The sequence below is a fragment of the Neovison vison genome, chromosome 7, assembly GCF_020171115.1.
Source record: "Neovison vison isolate M4711 chromosome 7, ASM_NN_V1, whole genome shotgun sequence".
Taxonomy (NCBI): Eukaryota; Metazoa; Chordata; class Mammalia; order Carnivora; family Mustelidae; genus Neogale; species Neogale vison.
In genome coordinates, this window is record NC_058097.1 from 23,001,571 (window position 1) to 23,028,185 (window position 26,615).

Consider the following 26,615-nt stretch of genomic DNA (forward strand, 5'->3'; position numbering starts at 1 on the left):
CAAACTGTATTGCATATATTACAAATGAAAAATCATCACATGGCCAAAGTCAACAATGTAACAATGTAACAATGTAACAATGTTACAACAACATTAACAATGTTAATGCACCAGATTTCTGTGCGTGCGTGTGTGTGTGTGTGTGTGTGTGTATAACTTTTAAAATTTAAGGATTTAAGGATTAGGATTACGTATTAAATTCTCTGCTGTTGGAATTGACCTGGAAAGAGGAAAAGATTATTATCTGTTTACACTGATGAAAATCTTTATGAAAATGACAATATTAAAATTACTTGGGCTTATCTTACCAGAAAGATCCCAAGGTCAATTTTTGATTTAAAAAAAAAAAAAAAAAAGAACTCACAAGAGGAAGGATTCCCCATCTTTAATATTGTCTTTATCATTGTTAAGGAATCGCTCTCAACCATTGGCTCTGGCCTTTTCCTGGGTTTTTGAGGTTCCTCTTTAACATATGGCCAGTCAAATAGGGTAATAGCACAAAAATGGCTTGAGTTCTACCCCAGATAAACAAAGAGAGTAATCTTCGTTGAGTAGGGCTTTTTTTTTTTTTTCTTTTGTGTAATGCATTTTATCATTTAAAAAAAGCTTTCTTCATCAGGGAAACCTCTAAGTTTTTCAGAGATGGTCTTTGTCAAGCTAAGCTCCAGCAAATGGTGTTTGAAATCATAATTTATACTTAAGCAGTCAAGCACGTGCTGTTTTTTTTTTCTTCTCCCTATCGAGTGGTCAGTTTCCAACATCACTATGTTGAAAACACCCTAATTAAAGGAAGTTGAAACAGACACACATGCTTTCCAGAAGAAAGTTGAGTTGCACGTTAAAAATGAAGTACCCTCAATGCTGATGTTATTTTTTCCTTCCCATAGGGAACCACAGTCAGATATCACGAGTGCCTGTTGCTATTAAAGTGCTGGATGTCAATGACAACGCCCCTGAATTCGCATCCGAATATGAGGCATTTTTATGTGAAAATGGAAAACCCGGCCAAGTAAATATCTCCATGTTGTTAATGCTGAATATGTTTGTATACAACTGTCTCATATATGATTAACCTGCGTTCTAGTGAGCATCTCATCATTTACGGTCTGCAAAGTCACAGGCAGGAAACATCCAAATGGGAACAGAGAAGGAGCATTTTTTTTTTCTTTTGGAGAGGTTAATTCTCTCTACCCTAGACCACTTGGGCTTCTCAAGTTCAACACCCTGCTGTGCCATGAACCCAGAGCCAAGTAACAATCTTAAAGTCTCTCGGGCTCTGGCTAGAACAGGGAGGTCTTAGAGAGATGGGGACAAAAATTCTAACCTTCTTAGGACAGAAAGCAAGAGAAAAGCTCACAAGGAGCGCGTTTATGTTTCATAACAACCCTAAGAGCCACACCTAAGAGTGGAACCCAGGAAGACCCGTGGTAGAAAGTGATTTTTGCAATCTGTAAAAATGCAGATGTATTTAGATAAACATAGGATGAACGTGATTTAGACGTGCAAGTGAAGCATCTGAAAATTGTGTATTGGTGAAACATTTTTTTTTTTAACCTTTCTTATATAGCGTAGATAGGGACACTGTAGACAGATAAAAATAGAGAAATAGGAACGGAGGAAGGAAAAAGGAGGGAGGGAGGAAGAGAGAGGAACAAAAAAGACAAAACCTGCTCTACTCTGAATGTCAAAATGGAAATAGTCTATGTAAAGTTCTAAAAGCACAAATGTAATAGATTTATTTTAACAAGGTGCCAAAGTACTGTATGTTTAAGAAATTTATCGTTTTTCAACTTCCTAATTTATTTCTGGATGGTGACATTTTAATTTAAATAAACAGCAGCTGACAGCTTGACACTGGAGTTGTTAATCCAACTATTCTTGGGCCTCATGTGGGTGTTAGGAATTAAACTTACTATTTGCCGAGTAGCTTACCTGACAAGAGTCAGATTTTTTTTTCACCTACAGAAAGGAATAACGCTGTAGCCCTATACTTTTATTTAATTATTACAAAAGATCAATGTGTTACCCTCCTGTGATACAGCGGACATTTTCCCCTACTCTACTCCCCTATATCCCAAGGATTAGCTTCATTTCTGTTTCCCAAAGTAAGACACGAATACATGTGTGTGTGTGTACATACACACACACACACACACACACACACACACGTACAGCTAAAATTCTAGCATTCAAACTCAGTCATTTCAAATATCTAGATGTCATAAATACTGTTAGCAAAATATTCACTTTCAGGGGCACCTGGGTGGCTCAGTGGGTTGAAGCCTCTGCCTTCAGCTCAGGTCATGATCCCAGGGTCCTGGGATCGAGCCCCACATCGGGGCTCTCTGCTCAGCAGGGAGCCTGCTCCCCTTCCTCTCTCTGCCTGCCTCTCTGCCTACTTGTGGTCTCTGTCAAACAAATAAATAAAATCTTTAAAAAAAAAATTCACTTTCAGCAGTGATAGGCTCTTAAAAATATTCTAACATTAAGTTTCCTAATTTCATCATGTGGAACTGCCCTCTATCATGTCTGTTGAACATTTTCATTTATAATCTTTTGAGGGTAGAGTGTATGTGTATATATATATATGTGTGTGTGTATATGGCAGTAATTACCACTTGGCTAAGTTAGCAGATCGAGTTGACAGAGTTTGATCAAAATTTACGCAGGTTAGTTTCAAGGATATGGTTGTGTGGACCCGATTGCTCCTGGGGTGATATAGCCAATCAGAGACTTACAAGCCAGACATTTTTGATCATACAGACTCTGTCAAATACTTTAGAATTAAAAAAAAAAAAATCATGAAAAACTCATCACACAAGTTCCGAGAGTCAATGGCATTGATATTTCAAAAATCCCACATTGGCTTCACTTGTGGTATTGACATATGCATGACTTTGGACCTCCAGGACTCTGGAGCTTTACCCTGTGGATTTTGACTATTTCCAAGGTTTTAATGATTCCTCAGCAGTTCTTACCCTCAGGAAAAAAAAAAAATGCATTGTTTCATCATCTTTCTTCTACACGATCAAAATAAAAAAAAAAGCAGTTCATTCTTTGTTTTATGATTTTTGCATATCAAAATGAATGACTCATTCTGTGAAGAAATGTTTTTGTTGTGTCTCTGTCCACTGCCACTACCTTATCCTCAAGTGAATCTGTTAGGTATGTTTATCAGAGTTCATATTTCCATAAAGAGATCAGATTTTTGACTCCTCACATAAGCTTTGGACGTATGACTGACTGGTTGATACACAAGAAGTTGTTCAAACAACTCCTGAATTCCTTGCATCTTTTGTGCTAGTCAGAACTCATGTGTGATTCATTACGCCATTCCTAGTTCACTTTTAATGGCTCAAGGATCTCCTTTTTGTATTTAACATTTTCTAAAATGCCTATGTATTGTCGACACCAAATAGTGTTTATGTAAGTTCAACACAGATACACTTTCAGTCATCTCTCATGACGGCACAAAACGACTTACTTCATTCTGAAATCAGAATATTCATTGTGAGGTGATCACACACTCGTGAAAAACAAATGTCAATAGTATTAGCACTAAATTCATAGTTATATCGGTATTTTCAACTATTACTGTTGGCTTTAAAACAGCCTCAGGGAAAGGAAGGTAGGGACTCTGAAATGTCTGGTTTGCCTGGAAGGTATGGATTTAAGGCTGAACTCAAAGGGGATCAGCGGCCTGACAAATGAGGCAGCTGGAGATTATTAGTAATAATCAAGGGCAAGCCAGTAAAAACCAGTCTGTAAAGACCTTCTGGACTGAGAACACCTCTAGAAAGAGGTTTTTGAAACCTCTCACAAAATGAAAGCCAGTATCCACATGAACATAGAGAATTCTACTATGCTTGACTAGTTTTTTTTTTTTTTTTCCCCAATGAACACACTCATTTAAACAAAGAATCAAGTAAAATAAAAACTTTAACAAGGAAGGAAGCACGCCACTTTTCTCTTCTCTATACATAGACCTCCGGGACAGAAGGCATCTGTCCTAGAATTGTCATAGGTTCACTTTGAAAGTAGAATTGGAATTCCTATCTGCTTCTCCCACCTTTTATTTCTTAAGAGTAACAACCACCCATGACAGAAATAGTTCAGAGGCCTCATTTGAAATAATCCCTCCATTACATAATTAAATGTTAACATGGTATATACTATTCCTAGTTACTTCTATTAAAAAACCACTTCCCCACTAGGTAATGTATCTCAAGTCAAAAGTTTTAAGATGACTTTAGTCTTCTTAACTCCATCACAGCAGGATAGAATCATCTACAGATTACTTGACCCTCAGTTTAACAGGAGGAATAAGAGTCTTTCCACTGACTCTTCTCTAATGGCCAAGACAGAAATGATGTTATGGATTAAAGATTTCAAGATTAGAAAGCAAAATATGTAACAGACAGCCCATGTGTCTGATAGGAAGGTAGGTTTAGGTCCGTCAGTAAATACTTATTAAACACAAACTGTACCAGGACTTGAGGAGGTACTAGGGATTTAGTGGTAAACAACACCCTAAACAACAGTCTTTTTCCCTTCTAGAATTTTCTCTCTGGCAAACACGTAGTAACATTAGAAATGATAGAATTGCGAGAACATACCTCAATTCCTCTGGGCAGAAAGGAGGCTGAAGAGCTGAAGGGAAAAGGAGCTCTCTTACTGAAAAGACCTCTTAATATAGGACCCGTCCCACCAGAGACAGGAAACATCTATCAAGAGCTGAAAAGGAGTCAGCTGGGGATAAACCAGGTTCTCTCTGAAGAGAATGGTAATCGGGCTGGACGGGTGGAGGAACAGGTAACAGCTGTGGAGAAACCAGTACCTTCCTTCATTATGCTTGACAACAGCACCCTCGAAACCAAACATGAAAGAAAAATAGAGAATTTTAGTGACCAGTGTGGGTCAGAGGGCCTTCCGTAACTCTCTCCTACCGCCTGTCCCCTCACTAGGGTCTTTCGGGGATTTTGCTTCAGACGCTAACCCCTTGTTTACCATACAGACCTAATTAGGATCACTTGCTCCAGATGGTTCACTGATGCAACTACTACACTGAAAATGCTGCATCTCCAGGTGTGAGTCGAGGTCTCTTATTTAGGCCCAGAGAATATTTCATTGTTTGAGAACTAGTTAGATGACAGACTGCTTCAGCTCTTTCTTCCTTCAGGAAGGAGCTTCCCCTTTTACTATATATAAATCCAGTGGCATATAATTGGAGATTCATCACCCTCTATAGAATTCCGAGGCTTGCTATTTGGCATCGAGTTAATTATGTCTGGGCTTAAAAAACAAAACAAACAAACAAACAAAAAAAACACAGCTCTGGTTTACTTTTTAAAATTCCTTTGTCACGGACCAATACTGTAACAATATGATGCTTGCTTATCTTAAGGGATATCATAGGTCCAGTTAAAAAAAAATAAAGCAAAAAAAATAACATCTTATATTTCTAGATATGTATCTAGCCAATGCTTGGCATGGAATGAATATTCACAAAATTTTAGAATCACAGTTCTAATTCATTTCATTCAGCAGTGACAAATATTTCAATAACTAGTTTCTCAGATATTACCATGGAAACCCTTGTTTTACTCACAGACACACGGTGCACAAACTAACCTTTTCAAATGAAAAAATCATTTGTTGAACAATATTTCTTGTGCATCTACAAGATGCTAAGTATTGTAATATGACCTGGGGAAACAATGTAAAAAGAACAAAAAAAAAGAATGTTCTCTCTAATGGAACTTAATGAGGAAAGGGCTTATTAAAAAAAAAAAAAAAGGTAGAATGAATCCATAATATAATGTCAGTTTTTGAAAACTGGATTGAAGGGAACATGAGCACAACTAGACAGGGGAACAAAGAAAAAGCAGAGATCTACTTGATACAGTGTTTTCAGAGAAAGTCACTTTCTAGGTGGGTATCATGTGAACTAAAACTGGAAAAAAAAAAATGGGAAAGGGCTAGGCATTCAAAGCCTGGAAGCAAGAGCCTTCTAGCCAACAGGATAAGCTTGTGCAAAGACCCTGAAGGTAGAAAGACCTTGGTGTGCTTAAATAATTGAAGACCTCTGTGGCTTAAGTGTAATAATAAGAAGAATGCAATAAGCAAAAGACTGAGATTGAATTAAAAGGGTCCAATTTTGGATAAAATACACACACACACACACACACACACACAATGGAGCAGCAAAAACATTTAGAAGGCTGCAAAAAATGGGAGTAGTCTGGTCGAAGGTGGTAGCAAATGAGATGGAGATAACAATGGTGAAAACTGGATGCTTACATGAATGATGTAATACAGCAGATGTCCAACCTACAAACAACATCACTGCTTCACAGGTGTGGTGTTGCAGATAAGGGGGCTGAGGCTAAAAAGGGGTGAGGGACTTCCCCAAAGCCAAGAAAAGCGGCATAGGTAGGTTTCCCACGTCCTTGTACTTTCTAGGATCTCACTATGCTTCCCAAGGAAGCCAACTTTGAGACTCTGTTGCCTGTGTGAGTCACTGCTTAGAAATAAGATTCTGATGAGAGTGAGCATTTTTTTTAAGGTTTTATTTATTTATTTGACAGACAGAGATCACAAGTAGGCAGAAAGGCAGGCAGAGAGAGAGGGGGAAGCAGGCTCCCCGGCAAGCAGAGAGCCCGATGTGGGGCTCGAATCCCAGGACCCTGAGATCATGACCTGAGCCAAAGGCAGAGGCTCAACCCACTGAGCCACCCAGGCGCCCCAAGAGTGAGCATTTTTCAAAAGGGAAAAAAGTCAGGTCCTATGACCAACAAAGATACTTGATGCATAGTCATTCCACAAAATCTCCAGTGAAAAGAACCAAGAAGTTAGAAAGTAGAAATTATCTGTTATAAACGCCAGCAATGAATGAATTCACTACTTTATTTTTAAAATTTCTGTTGGTTTTTTCCTAATAAATGTGAAACAGTGAATCAAAAATACGGCATTCTATAATACTCATGAAACAATAAATTTAGGAGATTTAATATTAACTTCCCTGCCAGCAGGCATCTTTCAGGATCTATCTGCATACACAGAGGGAGACAGGATTGCGTTTAAGACAGATGAAATGGATGACCTCAACAAAATGCATAAAGTACTATTTTCATTTTGGGGGGGGATGTCAAGTAAGGAGATGGTAAATTAGTAGAATGCATAAAACGGTATTTGAAAAAAAAATCATATGTAACAAAACGTATTTCAAGATAGTCATTAACCAAAGTATGACTTTTAGAGCTCACCTTTGGCAGAGGGGAAAGCATAAATAAAAAATGCAGTGGAGGGGTTGGAAGCTAAAACAATCAAAGTGTGAGCCACAGCTTTGCCATTTACTAATTTTGTGAACTTCTGCCTTAATGTCTATTAAACTCTCATATTTTAGAAATACCTGGTACAATACCAAGTGCATAATAAATAATTGTAATTACTATCAATATATATTTTAACTAACCTCATAATCTAAAAAGCAAAATACACCTCACTCATATTGTTTTGTTATTTCATTGTTATTATTATATCTGCATGAGTTTGATTTGGAGCAAAACATTATAGTCTGTCAAGGGTCAATATAACGGAAGACAATCTAGTTCCCTGTATTGGGAGAATTCTTCCTCTGATAATTTCCAAGTGTATTATTTATTAAGGGTGAAGAGAGGGTTTGTATTCCCCGATATGTATTTGTGAGTTATTATCTTTATTTTTTCATATAGACTGGAATCCAATTACAGGAACACATACAATCCGAACCTTTTTGTGAAGTCGTGTTTGCAGCTGATGTATATATCAGCTGAATCTCTCGTATGGTTCCAAATTCCATGGGTTTGATTCTGGCCCCTGACCTCAACAAGATCAATATTCCACAGAGAAAATGGTGTCAGGGATTGTTTCAAATTCTTGATCTATTTCATGCAAATATATTTTCTATGTTTTATTTTCAACCTGTCAGTTACTGAATAAGAATTTAGGATAGAAATAAGGTGGGCACATGTGTATGCTTCTTTCCATGTGATCTTAGAAGTCATGTGGACGCCTTTTTGAAGACAGTAAAATTGACACTCGATAGTAAATGGCCTTGGGCCTCGGCTTTGTGCTCATGACATACACTGGGTAACATGGTACCGAGAGAGCTGACATGTTGTTGGAACGGCAGAGATGCCCATGCAGATGACACAGTAACCACCCGCTAAGGGGAGACAGTGCCTCCCCAGAGAGGTGGAAATCTTCCAAGCCTTTAAGATTCAAATAAGTTTTGAAGGATAGCGTTTCTCAAAGTGAGTGCCTGAGAAAAACGTGTAGGGTATAACCCATCGATATATGGGGCAGCGTGCGGGGCGGGGTTTGTCTGTGGTTTACCTAATAAGACTGCAAAGCACTGAATTAAACAAGTTCACAACATCTTCTTCTGCTTGTTTTGTTTAACTATAAGATTCCTTTGCATTTAGAAGCACATATGAATCACACGAGGGCTGTCGTCGTCTTTGGCATTTAGCAAACAGCTGATTCTAGAATCTTCACAATTTCCTTCAGAGGAAACTATATAATAGTGGTAAATGGAACCCAGTCAAATATCCCTCTCTAGAAAGATAAACGGTGCCACACATGTTCAGCCTAGAAAGTGATGTATATGATGGTAAGGAGACATCAGGAAGCAGTCCTGTGAAGTCGTATCATGGAAGATGGCGAAAAGAGATTGAAAGGAGCCTGAGACTTCTCAGCTATATTAGAAAGTGTGGGTTCTACCCTATCAGTGGAGTTTACCAAGAAGAGCAAGTAAAGGAATGTTTTAAAAGAGTAATTCAGAGGTGCACGAAATACACGTGAAACATGCAGAGTCCAGAAGGAAAAGGACATAAGAAACTGGAAACCCCAAACGTTGTAAAAACACATTCTTCAGGAGCCCTTGCTTTGTATCATTTTATCTCAACTTAGTTTGGGGAAGGGAGAGAGCAGTGAAGGAAACAGAAACAGAGGAAAATGTCAGAAGTTTTACAAATGGGTTTGTGAAGGCACAGCCCCCAAATGTCTACCCAGAGGACTGAGGACTTCACTAGTTTTTAAAAGAGACCTATCAGATCAAATCTATATTCTCCCGTTGTATTTTCCATAGGTCAGATGGTATATGCTCTGAACAGCCACCTAATGGTTTTTAAAGAAAAAAAAAAAAAAGTCATCACGCGAAAAAGGGCGGAGCGGGGCATGGGAATGGGTAAACACTCTGCGTAGAAAAAGAAAAGTCTTGGTAGAGATTGGATTACCATGCAAATTATAAAGCAAATCTCCAGGAACTATCAAATAGCTATGAATAGTGCTTATATTTGAACTATAGTATACAGTTTTGAAATAAGGGAGGATATTTGGGTCATTGTATGGGTTTTAATATAATTTCCCAAATTCCAATACTTCCTTTTTTTTTAAATTTATCATCATTGTTATGACTTTGATTTCCCTTGTGCATATAACTTTTATCTTCAAGGGCCCCTCTTTTAGGGGATGGTTCTTAACCTATTTTGTCTTATTTCATTCAGTTATAGAAATCACTGATAATCCGATAATATGGCCTCTCCTCTTCCTATATGTACATACATGAATAACTCCACTTCACTTTCAAGTTGACAGGTTCGAACCACGTGACAGTCATTCATAGATCATCCTTTCTTTTCCCAAGTTTAAAACTCCTGCTCTAAGAAACAAAATTAGTATTTCAGGAAAGCTAATATTGATTATCAGAAGTAAGCTGGTAATAACGGGCAGAAGAATAAATAGAAAACCACAAACGATGCTGTCCTTCCTGCAGTACCTTTGACTCACTCTCATTCAACCTGCTTTCCATCACCTTCCAACTCACACCACCCACAGAAAGATGTGCCAAGAAAAAAAGAAAATTGTGTTTTGTCTGGGAAAGTGACAGCATACTATAATTGTAGACCCCATCTTGGCTATCAGTGTTGAGAGTTCCTGGAGCACAGATGAATATCAAAGAAGTCTGGAAAGCATCCCAAAAGCTGCAGTAGTCCCCTCTTACCTTGTCCACACTCAGAGGGAACGATGATGTCTCAGTCTTCTTTTTGTCCTGCTGTGTGTCAGAATCAAAAGGGGATCTTTATCCCTGGAGAGAGCAACAACAAGAATGCATGAGGACATCCTTATTTGCTCTCCAAAATACTGAAGGTCTAAGCCCCAATTTAACTGAAATACACGTGCAGAATGTACGAATGTCAACAAGAACTGGAGGCAGCCTGATGGACTGGGGCAGGAGGATGCAGGTAGTTTGTTATTAGATCTGGGATCAAATGTCATGTATCACATCTTTGGTGTACTAGGTTCCCATATGTCTCTTCATACATACTTCTCAAGGTTATGTGAGAATTAGTGCTGATTCTAAAAGATGCTGACATCATTTATTCATTCATTAATTTATGCAAAACATATGAAACAGTTACCACGTGCTGTTCTTACAGCAGTGAGGGGGGCAAAAATCCAACTCATCATATATAATCATGCCTGATTCTTAAGAACAAGTCAATGAATAATATCTATGGACTCTTATAGGAGATTTCTAATAGATCCCATGACAGTTTTATGGCTCTAAACAGATCAGATCATCGGAAATGTGTTTGTTGGATGCTTGCCTTGCAAAAAGTTAATAATGACATGGGTACTCTACTGTTATTAAATATTTTTGAATTAATGTAAAATAGTCTAAAGTAAAGTTTAATCATCTCTGCTAATGAAAAACCCAAGTTCGGTATGAGTCTTTTTTTAGTAAAATAGTTAAAATTATGATATGGCCCCATAATTCTCAGACTTTTTCTTTTTTTAGTTTCATGACTTAGAAAGGTTATTTCATTTCAAATTAGTAATCTCAAGAAATAGAATCGAGTCCACTCCCTAGAATTCCTAGTATGGCCCTGAAATTCATTTCCTTATTCCAACATTCCAGATATACTTTGTTTTTCAGAAAGTTTTTATGTAAACTTTCAGCTTCCCTTGAAATTAATCCACAATAAATGATCAAACATTAGATTTTTCAATTGCATCCTAAGGCTGATAAAAAGGAAAAAACATTTAAACTAAATCCTATCTATGTACTCCTAAAAATCTATGACCTCCCCAGAAATTTTTACATCATCTCCTTGAAATAGTTATCCAATAAACTAATAGTTAACTGATGTCATAGTAGCTCACACGGGGAAATGTGTGTGATTTTCATTTGCCATTTACTCAATGTGCCTGTAAAATCTGCTTGTGTGGAGGTGCACTTCCTTGAATAAATCTGGTTTTTTCTTCCATTGTTTAAACCTAAGTGTGTTCAGATGCTATTACATCAGTGAAAATTTCAGCCTTTTAGATAGGAGTATCTTAATGCATTTTAATAGCATAAAGTCCTTCAAATGATTTACCGTGTGTCCACTTTTAGATAAAATGTCTAGACAGTAGCCATCTGCATTAAGATAAAATGAAGTGTCAAAAATGGTTTAAGCCAAATTCTTAACTTGTTCATGGGATATGTGGAAGTTGATTTAAAGAGTCACCATTTCATCACTTTTCCTCCAACACATCACGCACTGAGAGCTTAACAATACAAACTCTCCTAATGAATAATAAGGAGGAAGCTGTAAACACCCATCTTATCCCTTAACTGAAATCAGTTCATCTAGGACTTCAGCAGGCTTCAGAATCACCTAGAAGGCTATTTACAATGCATATTTCTTTTTTTCTTTTTAAAGATTTTATTTATTTATTTGACAGACAGAGATCACAAGTAGGCCCGATGCAGGGCTTGATCCCAGGACCCTGGGATCATGACCTGAGCTGAAGGCAGAGGCTTTAGCCCACTGAGCCACCCAAGCACCCCTACAATGCAGATTTCTAGACCTCACCTCAAGGCTTTCTGGGTCAGTAGGCTGAAGAAATTGCAAGTCTAACGGAGTCCCTGGCTCAAGTAGAAGATGGAAACAAAGCATATTCATTGCAGGTGTAATGTTTCAAAGTTTAGACCAAACTTCTGAGATAATGGCATGACAGGTAATTACCTTCCTTTACTTCAGGTAAGCTAAATTATTGCATCTTTTGTTTTGGTCCTGGTGGCTAAACTAATGAAATAACTCACGTAGATCCACTTGCCAGCAGGTATGAGTGTTTTTCATGCAGATTACTTAGAAATATTAGAAATGGTATCCACAGAGGAGCTCTATCCACTAAATACATCATAAGAATGCATTTAGTCATGAATGATTTTCACCCCAGGATACCAGGAAGTTCTCCTTTCATTTGCCCTTCTTCTCTTGTGCTGACACACTTCGAGAGTTACTCTTTCGGGGTGCCTGGGTGGCTCAGTGGGCTAAAGCCTCTGCCTTCAGCTCAGGTCATGATCCCAGGGTCCTGGGATCAAGCCCCGCATCGGGCTCTCCACTCGGCGGGGAGCCTGCTTCCTTCTCTCTCTGCCTGCCTCTCTGCCTAGTTGTGATTTCTCTCTGTCAAATAAATAAAATATTTTTTAAAAAAAAGTATTTGTGAGAGTTACTCTTTCAACTGGTGCACGTGGACAGAGGAGTCCTTTTGAAACAAAATTGGATAAAGGGAGCAGGGAATGTTCCAGATGCTGAAAAAGAAACCCACTCCCCCTTCCCCGCCCTGTTCTTTATAACTGTCTCAAAGAAGTTTCCTGTCAAATTCCTCTCTTAAATATTTGGACATGTAGGTGAGCCATAAAAGAGTTATTTGTGTGTTCCCAGCTTCTCCCCTTAGGTTTCCATTCTTTTTGTTTTTATAAAGCTAGAAGCCCAGGGCATCTCTCTGCACTTAAATGTCAAGGCAATGATGCTAGGTGCTCAGACAGAGTAAATATCATTATATTGGCATCTAATCTGATGAGGTTAGGGAATTGTTTGGGTAACAGAAGCTGGTGCACTTCTCATGGGGCTATGTCATGAATAAATGGTGGTGACTCTAATAAAACAACAACAATGATGATGATAATAATAATATTCATTAAACATTCACTAGGAACCACATGCTCTATGAAGAGACTGACATGAATTTATGTCAGTTGTCAAAACAGCCCTCTGAGAAAGGTGCTTTTTATTTGCAATTTTAGGAATACATGAAAACTGAGTTTTCAGAAAGACTAAAGTAACTCTCTTAGTGTCACGCAATGAGTAAAGGGTAAAACTATGCCTTCTATCAGGGCTACTCAATTTCAAGTCCATTATATTGATGACTACCTCACTGTCTTAATCGTAAGTTCTAGTTCACACTTTTTGGGGTTATATTGTTACTCAAGCTAAGCACGACGATAAGATATTTTACAAGGCCCTTAACAAAAGTAAAACACCTACCAGGTAAGAATATGTCCCAATTTAAAAATGGAGAAATAGAAGTTGAAAGAAGCTGTGTCCTTTCTGTCTCAACTTTTCATATAGTATATGCTCAATACAAGGCAAAAGTCACAGCTGTTCAATGTTGTTCTTACAATTGTTTAGGTGATGTTACAAGGCAAAGATCTCCTTCACTCAAAAAGAAATGATCATTTTTTATTTATCTTCAATAAAATTGGCAAAGTTGAATGGGACCTAATTGTTCAAACAGCCCTAATAAATTAGGTATCATCATTACGCTCATCTAAATTCACAAACCTGGGAACATTTCCCTGTTCATTCTTTTTTATGGCCTATCTGATATCACCTCAATTGTCATGCTTTGCGGGCATTTTTTGGGGTAGAAATTATGTTGTAGATATTACAGTACTAGTATAAACCATAAGTTTTACCACATTAACTGGTGTCCAGTGTTTCATATTGAAGTGATTAATATCACAGAATCATAAATATGAATTATTAAGCTGATCCTCTGACATCCCAAGAAACAACTTAGCGCTAAGTTAATGCAGCTTTGCAAATGAAATAAGCACATTCAACCAGCAACGATTCCAAGTATGTGTATCTATCCAAACAGTTCTCTGCACAGTGGTAATTCTCCTAATCCCTATAATTTATTCATCTCAGGATACACTCCAAAGCATTGTTTGCATGTGTTAACCACTTGCTTTAAAAACAGTATTCATTATTGGGAGGGAACAGATGCAACTCTTCAGAAAGGTTTGTTGCAGTGATGTTTGTGCCGAGGAACATTCTATTTGGCAAACATTTGTAGCCTGATGAGTAAAATAAAAGATGCATTTTCAGGGTTCAAGATTTAAGTTCTTTACTTCCAAGATCCTCCCAAGGGCCACACTACAATCACTGTAACAATTCCAAATCTCATTATAGATGCCCGTATAGACTCAAATTGGAAAGAAAACCTGTAATTACCCAGTGGACTTGACAAATACCCTTAATTTTGCTATTTTTGAGCCACAACCACCAAGTGGACATTAAGGTAATGACCTTAATTTTCATCAGTTTATCAAAAACTGAGGTTTTAATGCGATAAATGTTTCTCCTTGTTCTTGGCACAAACCATCCACAACAATTCAGAAAACTGAAAAAATAAAAATTTCTTGGACCAAAGTATTAATCCACTAAAGAGATGTCCCTCAGCTTTTAGAGGCGGTATAAGCCCTCTGATGTCATCAGAAATGCTGATGTCGAGTTTTATGTTACAGGTCATTCAAACAGTGAGTGCCATGGACAAAGATGATCCCAAAAATGGACATTATTTCTTATACAGTCTTCTTCCAGAAATGGTCAACAATCCGAATTTTACCATCAAGAAAAATGAAGGTAAATATATTAGCCCTGTGAAACAGGGTAGAACATAAATTGGAAAATTAGGTGTTGTTTCATAATTTGACTGAAAATATCAATAAAATAATTTTTGTTCAGCCAAGAGCAGTTGAAACTTAGCTTATCAGCCTAGTGGCTTGGTAATTACATCACTTCCTCTTTCCAATATTGAGACAATAGATAAGAAAACTATTAATGTAAAAGTTAATTTTATCCTAGGGAATACCTCAATCACCTTACTTTGAAGACTGAATAGTAAGATTTAACCCCTAGGAAAGCTCCAGGAATTTTGAGATACTGTGATATCTGTTAGAGAAGGAACTGGCTTATACTTCGCAGTTGTTAAGTTTTAATTGAATGTTTACCAAGTCTTTAGGGAAAGCCTATCCTAATTTTGCCTGATTTGTGGGTACACATTAGAGGTATTTATTTTAAGCCTGTACCAACTTTGATGATAGCAATTAGATCAGGAAATCCTTCTTGAAGGACACTTCTTATCAGTATTATTTTAGAGCTAATATAAACTGATTTTATTGTTAAGTCTTTCACTAGTGGAGGACATTTAATCCATTTCATTATTTCTTGAGAATCAAGTTTGGATTAACTGTTTCCTCTATTGTCTATTACATGTGAAGGTCATAGATCTTTTTTTTTTTAGAAGTCTATTACATGTGAAGGTCATAGATCTTTTTTTTTTTTTAGAAGTCTATCTCATCTATCTGTACATTTTTGTTTCCTATGCTGTTGTATATTCAACAAGCATTTTTCACTGTTTGTTTTGGCCCAGGTATATTTAAGTCTTAGTTTCAGCTGTTTTGAATGATTAGGAAAATAAATGGATTGCCTTAAGCTGTCTCCCAGCTTTACTATAGGTGTTTGTTTGGATTTATGAATGGTCTCTGTAAAAGCTATACTCAATTAGAAGAGTAAAATTTGGTTCATGACATTTGTTTGGGTTATTTGCTATGTTCTGTTTCAAGGAGGTAGTGAATTTTGCTAACATTTCATTTATGAAATAAAATAACATTTTATGACTCTTCTTAAATATATTATGGCCTTACCTTTTAACATAATGCTACCTAATTCTTTGGGGATGCTCTGATAGATATGAATGCATCACCAAAAATGAAATGACTAACTCATTTTACAGATACTACTCATTGAGGTGCCTCCCGTTATTATACACATGAAGGAGACAAAATCCTGTTCTTTTGTCTCAATAATGGAGTAGTCCTTTGTTAGCCTCCCCTAATTAGGAATTGTACTCCAAGTATATTGTCTTTGTTTATTTGTTTGTTTGTTTGATTAACCACATTTCTTTTTTATGGAAGTCACATGAATATGTCTAAGACGAAAGGCAACTCAGAAAGCCAAAATTGGGCTCTAAGTCTGTGTATAAGTGTGACCCATCCTCATTTTGACTGTGAGTTAATAGGTATCAGTCTTTATTTTTGCATAGGCAATGCCCTACATTTAAAAATTTCCTGTGAAGAAATGTTTTCCCATCCCATTCCAAAGGTTCTGGGTTTCTCAGCATTTGCTGTGCATGCAATTTCAAGATATGCCTGTAAGAGAAGTACAGCCCATCAAAGGCACTAGATAGGCATGTGCTGAGTGAGTGAGAGGCTTGGCTGCCAGGGAAAGTGTAGTTTTATACTGTATTAGCTATGCCCTAAACCTATGAAAGGGGAGATTTTTGTCTGACAGTGAATGAATTTCATGTGCTTACCCTAAATTTTAGAATCAATAGAAAGTAAAAGTTTATAAATCTCTTTTTGCCCTATCACACATGGCAATAATCCCTTCAATAGAATATTTAAAAGACTGTGTGTTATCTGTTTTATTTTGAAACTACAAAATGGAAGTTACACTTTTATGTCACAGGTTTGTGCGTGTGTAAAATAACTGAAAAAAGACGCCAGGTGTTGCAAATATTTTGTGGAAAGCACACTCTCTGTGCCACAATTGTTTATTTTAAATTGTGTGTTTATTTTGCCAAGAGTGACCACATAATTTATTATGGGATGTTTTTAAAGTGATAGGGGCTGCTATTTATATTTGTTCCTGGAAAAACATAACCAGGACTATCTTGTGAAAAACAGGACATATGTTCACTGTGATTCTGGATTTAGGATCCAAACATTCAACATCTCCATAGAGTAAATCATGAGCCCAATGGTCTTTGGAATAGATGTGTATAATTTATACTCTATCTTCCTTTTCCTAGATCAGAAATTTATGAATTTTGCTCTTTAGACCTCAACCTTTTTGGCATCTGGATAGTTACTGTAAGACTGGGGAGGGGGGGAATGGTCCCTTCTTCATATGTAGAAACAATTAAAGTAATGGGAAAAGGTTGTCAGATTTAAAATGGTGGAGATATATAGGTAAGTAGATAGATAACCAAATATTTTGTTAGCCTATTACCCATTCCCATTCCCTAGTAATGACAACAACAACAAAAAATACAAATACAAAAAAGTCCAAATACTAGACATTATTTATTCTTAAACTATGGTATATTCTATGTTTGAAAGTTGGAGAGAATTAAGTGATATTACTATATTTAGAATTTTTTTTCTCTACATAAGATGGGCTTTAAAATGGGCATTAGCTGATGTTTCTGCACTGAACAGGGTCATGATTTACAAGTCCCAGGGTTAAGATTTTTGAGAAAGTCAATATATCCAAATTCATAATTGATGGGTAGATAATTCCTCTGTTTAATTAGATCCTTATAGGAGATGGTTTTAGTATTTGGCATTTTCTGAGGAACTTGTAGCCACGTCTTTCAACTTAAAGTTACTGTGATCTTTCTCCTCCCTCATACAGATTGGTCCTTCTGCAATTTTTTGCAGACTAATTCATAATCAAAGGCAAAATGAGATAGAAATTAGCTGTCTCTTATCTCCTACATGGTTGGGTGATTTCACAAATAATTCTCTTTCTGAATATATGAGATTCACATTTCATCCAGATTAGGAAAGCAACCTTCAATACCGATGAAGGTGAAAACAAAGGTCACAGATATGATGAGTCATGTATATCATATATAGACACCAATCATAGCAGTTTGATTTTCATCAATTATATGGCCTAGTCATTGGTTTCTCCATCTTCCAGTTGGGGTGAATTTAGAAGCAAGAGGAGTTTTGCTGACCACATTTCATATTGGCTTCCATTTTAACTGTGAAAATGGAAGATACTCTACAATTAAATATAACAAGACAGGAAAGATAAATGGATCTTTTACAGATACAGGACTCTCTTGCTTGCAGAAAATTTCAGGTCTGCCAGAAACCTGATCTTCTCCAGCCTGCACATTGTTGTTAAAAGGTATGACTAGAATTGCCAGAAAGCAGTCTGGTCAAATGGGAGTCTTTATGTTTTTCACTGAATTACTTGAATCATGTGTGTAGAGAAATGAGAAAAAACATAAAACCCTGCTCCCTAGAGAGGACATTATGGAAAGGAAACAATTAGACAGTAAACTTGGCCTTAATTACAACTTGGTTAGGCTTAAGAAAAGACACCAGGGATCCAGGGTACTTAAAGACACTAATATTTTTTTTCCTCTTCTTGATATCTCCTTTTTGAACAAATTCCTATTGATAAGGACCACACTTGATAGGTGTAATTTTGACAATTAATTTAAATAATGTCAATGCTGACTAGAGCTTTGAAATAAACATGCCTTGGGTTATCTCAATGTCCATGACATGCTTACCTGTTTAGAATATAAATCATGCTTTGTTTTGTGAGATTTCTATCTCAACAGACTGGCCAATTTCAAGCAGTATGTGTTTTATGTCTTTTTATCCTCTGGAAGCATCCCTTGTAAGAACAATTATTTTAAGCCCTGGTTACCCTATCTGTACTATTAGGATAGGAATATATCAAACATGCTGTGATAGATATGTGTAATCTATCTGCTAGACATCTCTTAGCATAATGTCTGGCACATAAAAAAAAATTCATCAGTAAATGAGACAAAATCCTCATTAGGTTAATCTATTAATTCCTAAATTCCCATGCTATGTTCCGTCTCCTCTGGCTCATTGTTCTCAACCAGATCTCTTTGCATCTTGAACTCTGTTAATTTTTGAATGTTGTACAAAGTGGCCTCAATGGTTTGAAAACCTTCATCCCTACTAGAATGCACTGCAAGAAATCTGCTTGGCAACGTGTTGCAATCTAAAGAATGCTGTAATAGAAAGATATAAGAAAAAGAAAGGAGGAGGAGTAAAAGATGGGGAAAACTGAAAATATTTACGGGTCATGGAAATAACTGTAGGATTCTTGGATCTGGTTTTGAATATAAAGGCTTTCTTTTCTTTCTCTTTTGCCAAAATGAAACTCCGCTTTCTCCACAAAGTAGCTGACCCCAACTTCCAACTCAAAGGGATTACTTTCCATTCTGGTATATCAAGTTGTTTCAAACACCCACAGCCTCCTCACACACATACCCCGTAGAATCATGTTGCATGTTCCATGTCGGGCTGGAAGATTAAAGGCAATCTTCCTTTGCTCTTTTGAAGAAAGTCCACCGATCTCATGTTGCTCTTAACGCAAAACTGAAATTTGCTGCCTGCCGGTGGATGTGAATTTCCCTGATCCCAGGCCAGCCCGAGCCGGCCCTCTGTCCTCCATCTTTACTGGGGCCGAATCTGCATCCCTGCCTGGGCTGGACTGAGGATATGGGTGCTGAGGCAGACAGAGCCCCTCTTTCATCCTCCTTAAGCCAGCGGTGCCCCATCTAGGCAGAACTGGACTTGAAAGGTCATCCTGATGACCCAGAGAGCAAAGCTAGTCCGCTTTGTAAGCAAAATGCCCTCGTTCTGGCCACCTGAGACATCCTTGAGTTCTTCATCACACCAGGCTGCTTTGACACTAACACAGGACTTTCCAAAATAACATCTTTCTTCCTCAAGCGGCCTTTACAAAAGCCTCCATCCCTCAGCCAGAGCCAAGCCATTATTGTTGGGTTTCCCAGGCAACCATACCTAAGCAACAAGTGAAAATCGTGTGCCTGTATGAGTGTGATAATGAGTACCTACATGTGTATGTTTGCAATATGGTGACCCTGTCTTCTCTGCTCACATAGAGGACTTTCCCACAGCACCACACAGCACCAAACACTGACTTGAGATCTTTTCCATATAAGTCATCAGCTCTGACCTGTATGAAGCATGGTACTTTCCCTGGATGTTGAATCATAAAAGGTAGAACTCAATTTGCATGAAACAGAAGGCCCAACTGGGATCCCAAATATGCAGAATAGCATTATGCATACATGATCCAAAAGGCTTCTGCTTCAGTAATTCATAATTTATTGTTTATGCTTCCAGCAATGTTCCGTTGATAAAAAGCCATTTATGTTTCATTTTGTCGTCTAAACTGTAATTAAGGATGATGTGCAAGCTAAGAAAAATAGATAACAGATCTGTGCTTCCACTCTCCAACTTGCATACGATTGTGGAGTTGGTTCAGAAAACTAGATTTTCTTTGCTTCAATAGTTTCAATAAAACTCTTGTTATTTTGTATAGTCTCCATATCCTTTTGGATTGTTTGTTTTCTTTCCTCTTTTAAATCATAATACAAGAGTGCTTTCAGAAGTTAAGAATTTCCTTTGCAAATACTGAAAATCCTAAAATTATTGTTCTGTTCGGATATAACGCTGCTCCGAGTGTTTTTTAGTGTATACTGTGGGAGACAATTTAATTCTGAGATTACTGACTACCGGGCATAGATTTGTATGTGCGGTTATCCATCTGCTATTCAAAGTTACAAATTGATTTAGAGCCTCTCAGTCAATTTGCTAACTCCTTTCTGGTCTGTATAGAGCATTCTAAATTCTCAAGATTTTTGAAAGAGAAAAACCAAGAGATAAATTGGTTTATGCTTAGTTATCTTAAAGTCACATTAGTTATCCTAAAGATGCCTTAGGACGTAGAAATCTTCTCTTTGAGATTTTGCTTTCTGAGACTTTTGCTTCAAAGGAGAAAAATAGAAAAATAAAGGGATCAACTGAACATTAGCAAGAGGAGAGAGAATTACTCAGAGAAATTTTTTTTTTTTATTTATCAGATCTTGTTTGGACCACTTTCTTGTTTGTGCCATTAAAAAATAATGCTATTGACTGATTTAGAATCTATTTGCAAGCGTAAAAATAGGTCTTGGGCTTTTGTGGGTGCCAGATAAACATGACTGTCCTTTTGGTAAGCACAAGCAAATATTAAAAATTGAATGTGGAAACAAAATGAGCTGTCAGTCGACGCATATTCTCCTTTTCTAAAAAAGTACTAAATGTAGTTGACAATCACTGTATCTCCTTTCAGCATGGAAGTCTGAATTAATTTTGAGCACTTTTTGGACACAACAGAGGCATACGTGACATTCTATCTCAGCATGTGACCTGAATAACACACATCAAGTCTTTTGGATCCCTTGGTTTATTAAAGTGGATAGAGAAAGCAGAGAAAGAATTTGGAAACAGTAAGGGGGATACTCACAAAGATAAACGTTTTAAAAGTTGACTTGGGTCAGAGCGGAGGGCCAGGGAAGGGGCCCGGACCAGGGCTAATGTGGTTGTTCAGGACTTCCTTTATTTTCCTTTCTGGGTTCCTGTCTCCCTCTTTGGTGTTCATGGGAATCAGAGTAGAGTCTGGAGTAGAGTCTGCAGGAGGGTCCCCACCTTCTGCACCCTCCCTTCCACAACTTCCTTTTGTGTTATGGTCTTTCAATAAAAAGCTGTTTGGTCAAAAAAAAAAAATAAAAAAAAATAAAAGTTGACTTGGGAAAAATTAGAATGAATAGTGAAAGAGAGATACTGTGGAATATAGAACAGCACAAGCTTCATGGTTAAGAGTATTTAGCTTTGAATCCTAGCTCTTTTGATTATGATCTGTGAGAACTTTCACAAATAACTGAATAATCTTGAACATTTATCTATAAAATGGAGACAACAGGGCGCCTGGGTGGCTCTGTTGGTTAAGCGACTGCCTTCGGCTTGGGTCATGATCCTGTATTCCCAGGATCGAGTCCCACATCGGGCTCCCAGCTCCACGGGGAGTCTGCTTCTCCCTCTGACCCTCTCCCCTCTCATGCTTTCTCTCACTCTCAAATGGATAAAAAGCTCTTTAAAAAAAAAAATGGAGGCAATAATTACCCATACGTTGTTTCGAATAAGAAAATATTAAGTAAAAAAAAACAAAAACAAAAACCCAATGTGCTAATAAGTTCAGTGTCTGATAAATTGAAGGTACTCAATAAAAAATAGTTTCCTTTCTCTCCTTTTTCTTCTACAATTTTCTTGAATCCCTTTCATCCCGCTGCAACAAACCCACACCCACAACCCAATGCAATGAACAAAAACATAAGCAAGGAAACTAAAATAAGGAATTTGGGTGATAAGTAATGCTATGCTATTTATCTGCCTCCTGTCTAAATGGCCAGTGATTGAAAATGTCTGCAAACACCAGCCATGAGAAAGGAGAGGAGACATGGCAAAAAAGACTATGTGGGTGATTGAAGTTATTCTTTCAATGCAGACTTCATTATCATTAAAAATAGTCAATGGACAAAAATCTTAGGTCTCCATAGAACTGGGTTTTCTATCTCCTGATCCAGTTGCACACAGCTCTATAAATATGGGCAAATGGAACATCTGGGAGTTGATAGAGTGATAGAATTTTCTTTCTTTCTTTATTTATTTGCCAGAGAGAGAGAAAGCGAGCACAGGCAGGCCGAGAGGCAGCAGAGGCAGAGAGAGAAGCAGGCTCCCCACCGAGCAAGGAGCCCGATGTGGGACTCGATCCCAGGACACTGGGATCATGACCTGAGCTGAAGGCAGCTGCTTAACCAACTGAGCCACCCAGGCATCCCGAATGATAGAATTTTCAAGCTAGGAGCACCTTAGTAAAACAACAACAACAAGAAGAAGAAGCCAGATTGTGAAGATCTTAAGTGCTAACTATGGAACACCAAGTGTTTGTTTGTTTGTTTGTTTGTTTTAATCAATAATGGTGTACTTTTTAAAAGGTGAAGATGAAGGGTACTCTCTCCCTAATTTTATTATCCATCATTCTCTCCCTTCTACCTTGTTCTCACCTTCTTTATCCCTTATACATCCTTAGAGTTGAACATACAAAACTGAGGATGATTTTTAAATCCACTGCCCCTTTCTTTTATCTAGAGTACACATCTACTGGTCCCTCCATTTTCTATATAGCTAATTTCCAACCTTTCGTAAGAACTCACATTCCGTTCATCTGTGAGCAGAGCAAGGAAATGTTTGAACAGTGGCTATAAAGTGTGTTTTCTTTGCTTTTCTCTATAGGACAGTGTGGTTACTGCTAAGGCAGAGACGTGGGTCAAGAAATGTCCTCCTCATTATCCTCTAGAGGTTATTCACAAGACAGTATATCCTTATTCACTCATTCATTCACTACCTATTTCTTGAGTGCTTACCCTATGCTAGGCACTGTCCCAGAACTGCAAACACAGCTGTGAATAAAGTAGACACTGTTTTTGTCCTCACTGTACAGGAGTTTTTGTTCTCACAACTCAGACTTCTACTGATTTGAATTCACAGAAAGGAAGGCTATAATTTAACATGGATTTTTGTCATATAGTAGAGAAATTCAGATGCTAACCTGCAAAATACTATGATTTGGGGAGGAATGATCACACACATTCTAACTTCCATACTGTTATAAACAACATTCCCTCCAAGACCTCAACCAACTTGTAAAAAAAACTTGTAAAACCCTACCTAAAAAAGAGTTTCCATCTTTACAAAGCAATGGGCTGATAAGAGTAGAGATCTGCATCCACAGTCATGGGTAGCTAATTCTTCCTATGAGTTTCAGATTGCTGTCCTCACTAGGCCTGCCCTCAGACAAGTTGGACCACACCACTCAATGTGCTTCTGGCTACAGTCAGATCATGATGCTGAGTTCGTTTCCACATTCAAGGTGGCCCATAGGCATCTCTGTGATTTTTACGGCAGCACTACCAGTGAACCAGAGCTAGTGATTCTCTATCTTTGCAGGTTTATTAGAATCCAGTATAGTTTTGATCCAAGCTCTGTTATATATCATGTCTTTTCCAGCTGCCATGCATCTTGGTTCAAATACTTGTCAGTGACCTGGCTTTAGCTAACTTCCAGTGTTTAATGTTTACTGAGGGTCCCAGGCAACGAGAAGATGGTATTGTGCTGCTCTTTGGATATGGCACTGGGTTCATTTTCTTTCTGTCCCTGAAGTGCCACCAGAATGAATGTCCTGATGCACTTCAAGGAGAAATATAGTAATTAGGTAGTAATTGTGTCCCTGGACCATTCAGGGTCACCCATTGCCTTTAGTTTCATCCTTCTAGATTGCTTACTAAAATCTCCTTCCTCTATTGCTTGAATATATTATTCTCTGCCTTTGGACAGCTGTTTATCTTTGGGCTATCTGAGAAAAAAAGTGCTATCGCACCTGGTATGCTGAGCACAATCATCCTTCTCTGAGTTTCTTGCTTTCACTTGGACAGACCATCATCGCTAGTTCCATCAAGATTACACTGATCTACTTCTCTGTAGACTTCAGCTTCCTCTCCCGCAAAATGAATGCGTTAGTGTTAGGGAGCTAAGGACTCACCTATTCTAACATACTGTGTGTGTACACAAGTGGTATTTGGAGAAATAGCACAAACTTTGAAATCAGACAAGTTCCACATCCACCAATTAATGGACATGCGACTTCGGCTAGAGCTTTTAACTTTCTGTAACAGACGGTGTTTGATAATGTTAAAATGAAATTGCTGTGATAAACAAATGAAAGAATACAGGATGAATGCCGAGGGCAGTCCTTGGAACTTACGGGATATTCTATGTACTTTGTCTTCTTTATCATCTTTCTCAAGGAATAATGCATATGGAAGTCATCTTTACACCAGAAATTATCATACCAAATCTCATCCCTACTAAAATACTATGTAGTATTACTAAAAGATATGTGTCTACAATATTACAGGTTCTCTTTCTCAGTATGTTTGGGCAGAATTCTGGACATATTAAAGAATTTAATCACTCCCATACATCAAAAGAACTCAATAAGCATATGAGACATGGGTCTAATAGCTCAGAGTTTGGCAGCCTTGCTTATATTCTATGGCTGGAGATAGGAAATGTAAGAGTTTTATAAAGGTATTTTATTTAATTAATGGATTAGTTTTGATTTATCAGGAAGTTCTTTCAAAAGAGTAGGGCTTGAATAAAGTTTTGTAGAAATGAAAACACTGTTAAGTGCAGAGGTGCATATCATAATTAAGGGATAATGGTCAGATACACAAGGAATTTACTTCAAGGGACAATAAGGAATGGCCAAAAATGTTTTTAAAGACAAATGCAATGAAACATTTTGTGGAGATCCATGAACTCTATTATCATAAGACTTTGCTTGGTTTGCAAAAAGACATTAATGATGTGGCTTTTAGTGTTTTAGTGTTTTGAGTATGCATATATTCCTAATGTTTTTCATAGAATAATAGAACATTTAGGAGGTTTTAAAGGATACACAGACATACACACACACAAGTGCACACACATTTACTAATGGAGCTGGGAAGTACATTGATATAAACATACTATCTGGAAAAGTCTGCTCAGTGCATACTCTCATATCTTAAAAATGAAAAAAATAATAACTTGGCTATGTTCTGACACATACATAGTGAAATGACACAAAATGCCTTTCTTATAAATGTTGGTAGGCTAAAGTTCAAAGAAGAAAGTTTTAAAATGGTTAGGGGAAACTTATCTAAAATTCATTATCATTTTTTTCCCCCCAAAATAAGATGACCAAAATGTACACAGGAAATTATACGAAGTTCACATTTTGGTTGTGTAGGAGAGAGACAAGAAGAAAATCTATGCCCCTCTATTAATCCTGCTATAGCCTTTCTGTATTTCGAAAATTATGTATGTCTACCAAAAACGGATGTTTAATTTTGCAAGAAGTTATTTTCGAGGAATATTCTAACATTGCATAGAAATATGATTGCTTATAAAATATCTTTAATTGGGAAATATAAAAAAAGATTATAAAAATTAGAAAGTATGCTTACATCTCCGCTGAGGATTTTATTTAGAAGTCCTACAGTTATTTTAAGATAAGTGTGTGCTCTGTTACTCTGCGTAGGTTATATATCAAATTGCAAGGGAGAAAAAAAACAATAGCTCAAGTTTTTCTAGCACCTGTTATTTCGTATCATTTACGGTGCGTCTATCTATCCATCTGTCTCTAGAGGCTTACACCCAGGGTAAGTGTTATCACTGCCATGTTGCAGAGGGGGAAACTGAAGCTCAGTTAGTTTAATTGACTTGCCAGGCACAGAATGAGGCTCCCACATTGCTCAACCTGCATTGTCACCAGTAGCAGTTATGCCTCTCGGAGCCTCGCACGTTACTCCTAGAATATTAGTCCATCAAAACTGTTGGTATTTTACGTATAGTTTTCAAACGCTTGTGGTTCCTTTTCTCAACCTATAGAAGACCAGAAACTACCAGCTAAGCTTCAGAGAAGATGGTCACAGTATCAGTTGGGTAAAACCTGGCAAGTCTAATCTGATGTCTTTAATATCATCAAATACACGATATCGTTAGAGAGGACACCATTAATTTCTGTCCGATTAAGAAAAATAACGTTCCAATAAAAAGCTGACAATACAACATGCCCTCAGCTATAAGACGTCACCTTATTTCACAGATATTAAGACATTAAAAAAAGAAATACACACGTGTGTTGGAATCAATGATAGACAGTATTTCGAATAACAAATCTAAAGGAGAACTGGCAGGGCGAAACTAGAATTTCGGTACA

The 26,615-nt window shown here is 37.4% G+C and overlaps 1 protein-coding gene across 2 annotated transcripts in view; it reads left to right on the forward strand.

Moving 5' to 3' along the window:
- CDH8 (cadherin 8) overlaps window positions 1-26,615 on the forward strand; it is a 380,375-nt gene that overhangs the window by 307,966 nt on the left and 45,794 nt on the right. For both annotated transcript variants that reach the window (XM_044256018.1, XM_044256020.1), the window contains 2 exons: window positions 888-1,009; window positions 14,627-14,744. In XM_044256018.1, coding sequence (XP_044111953.1) covers window positions 888-1,009; window positions 14,627-14,744 — 240 coding nt within the window. The remainder of the gene's footprint in view (window positions 1-887; window positions 1,010-14,626; window positions 14,745-26,615) is intronic.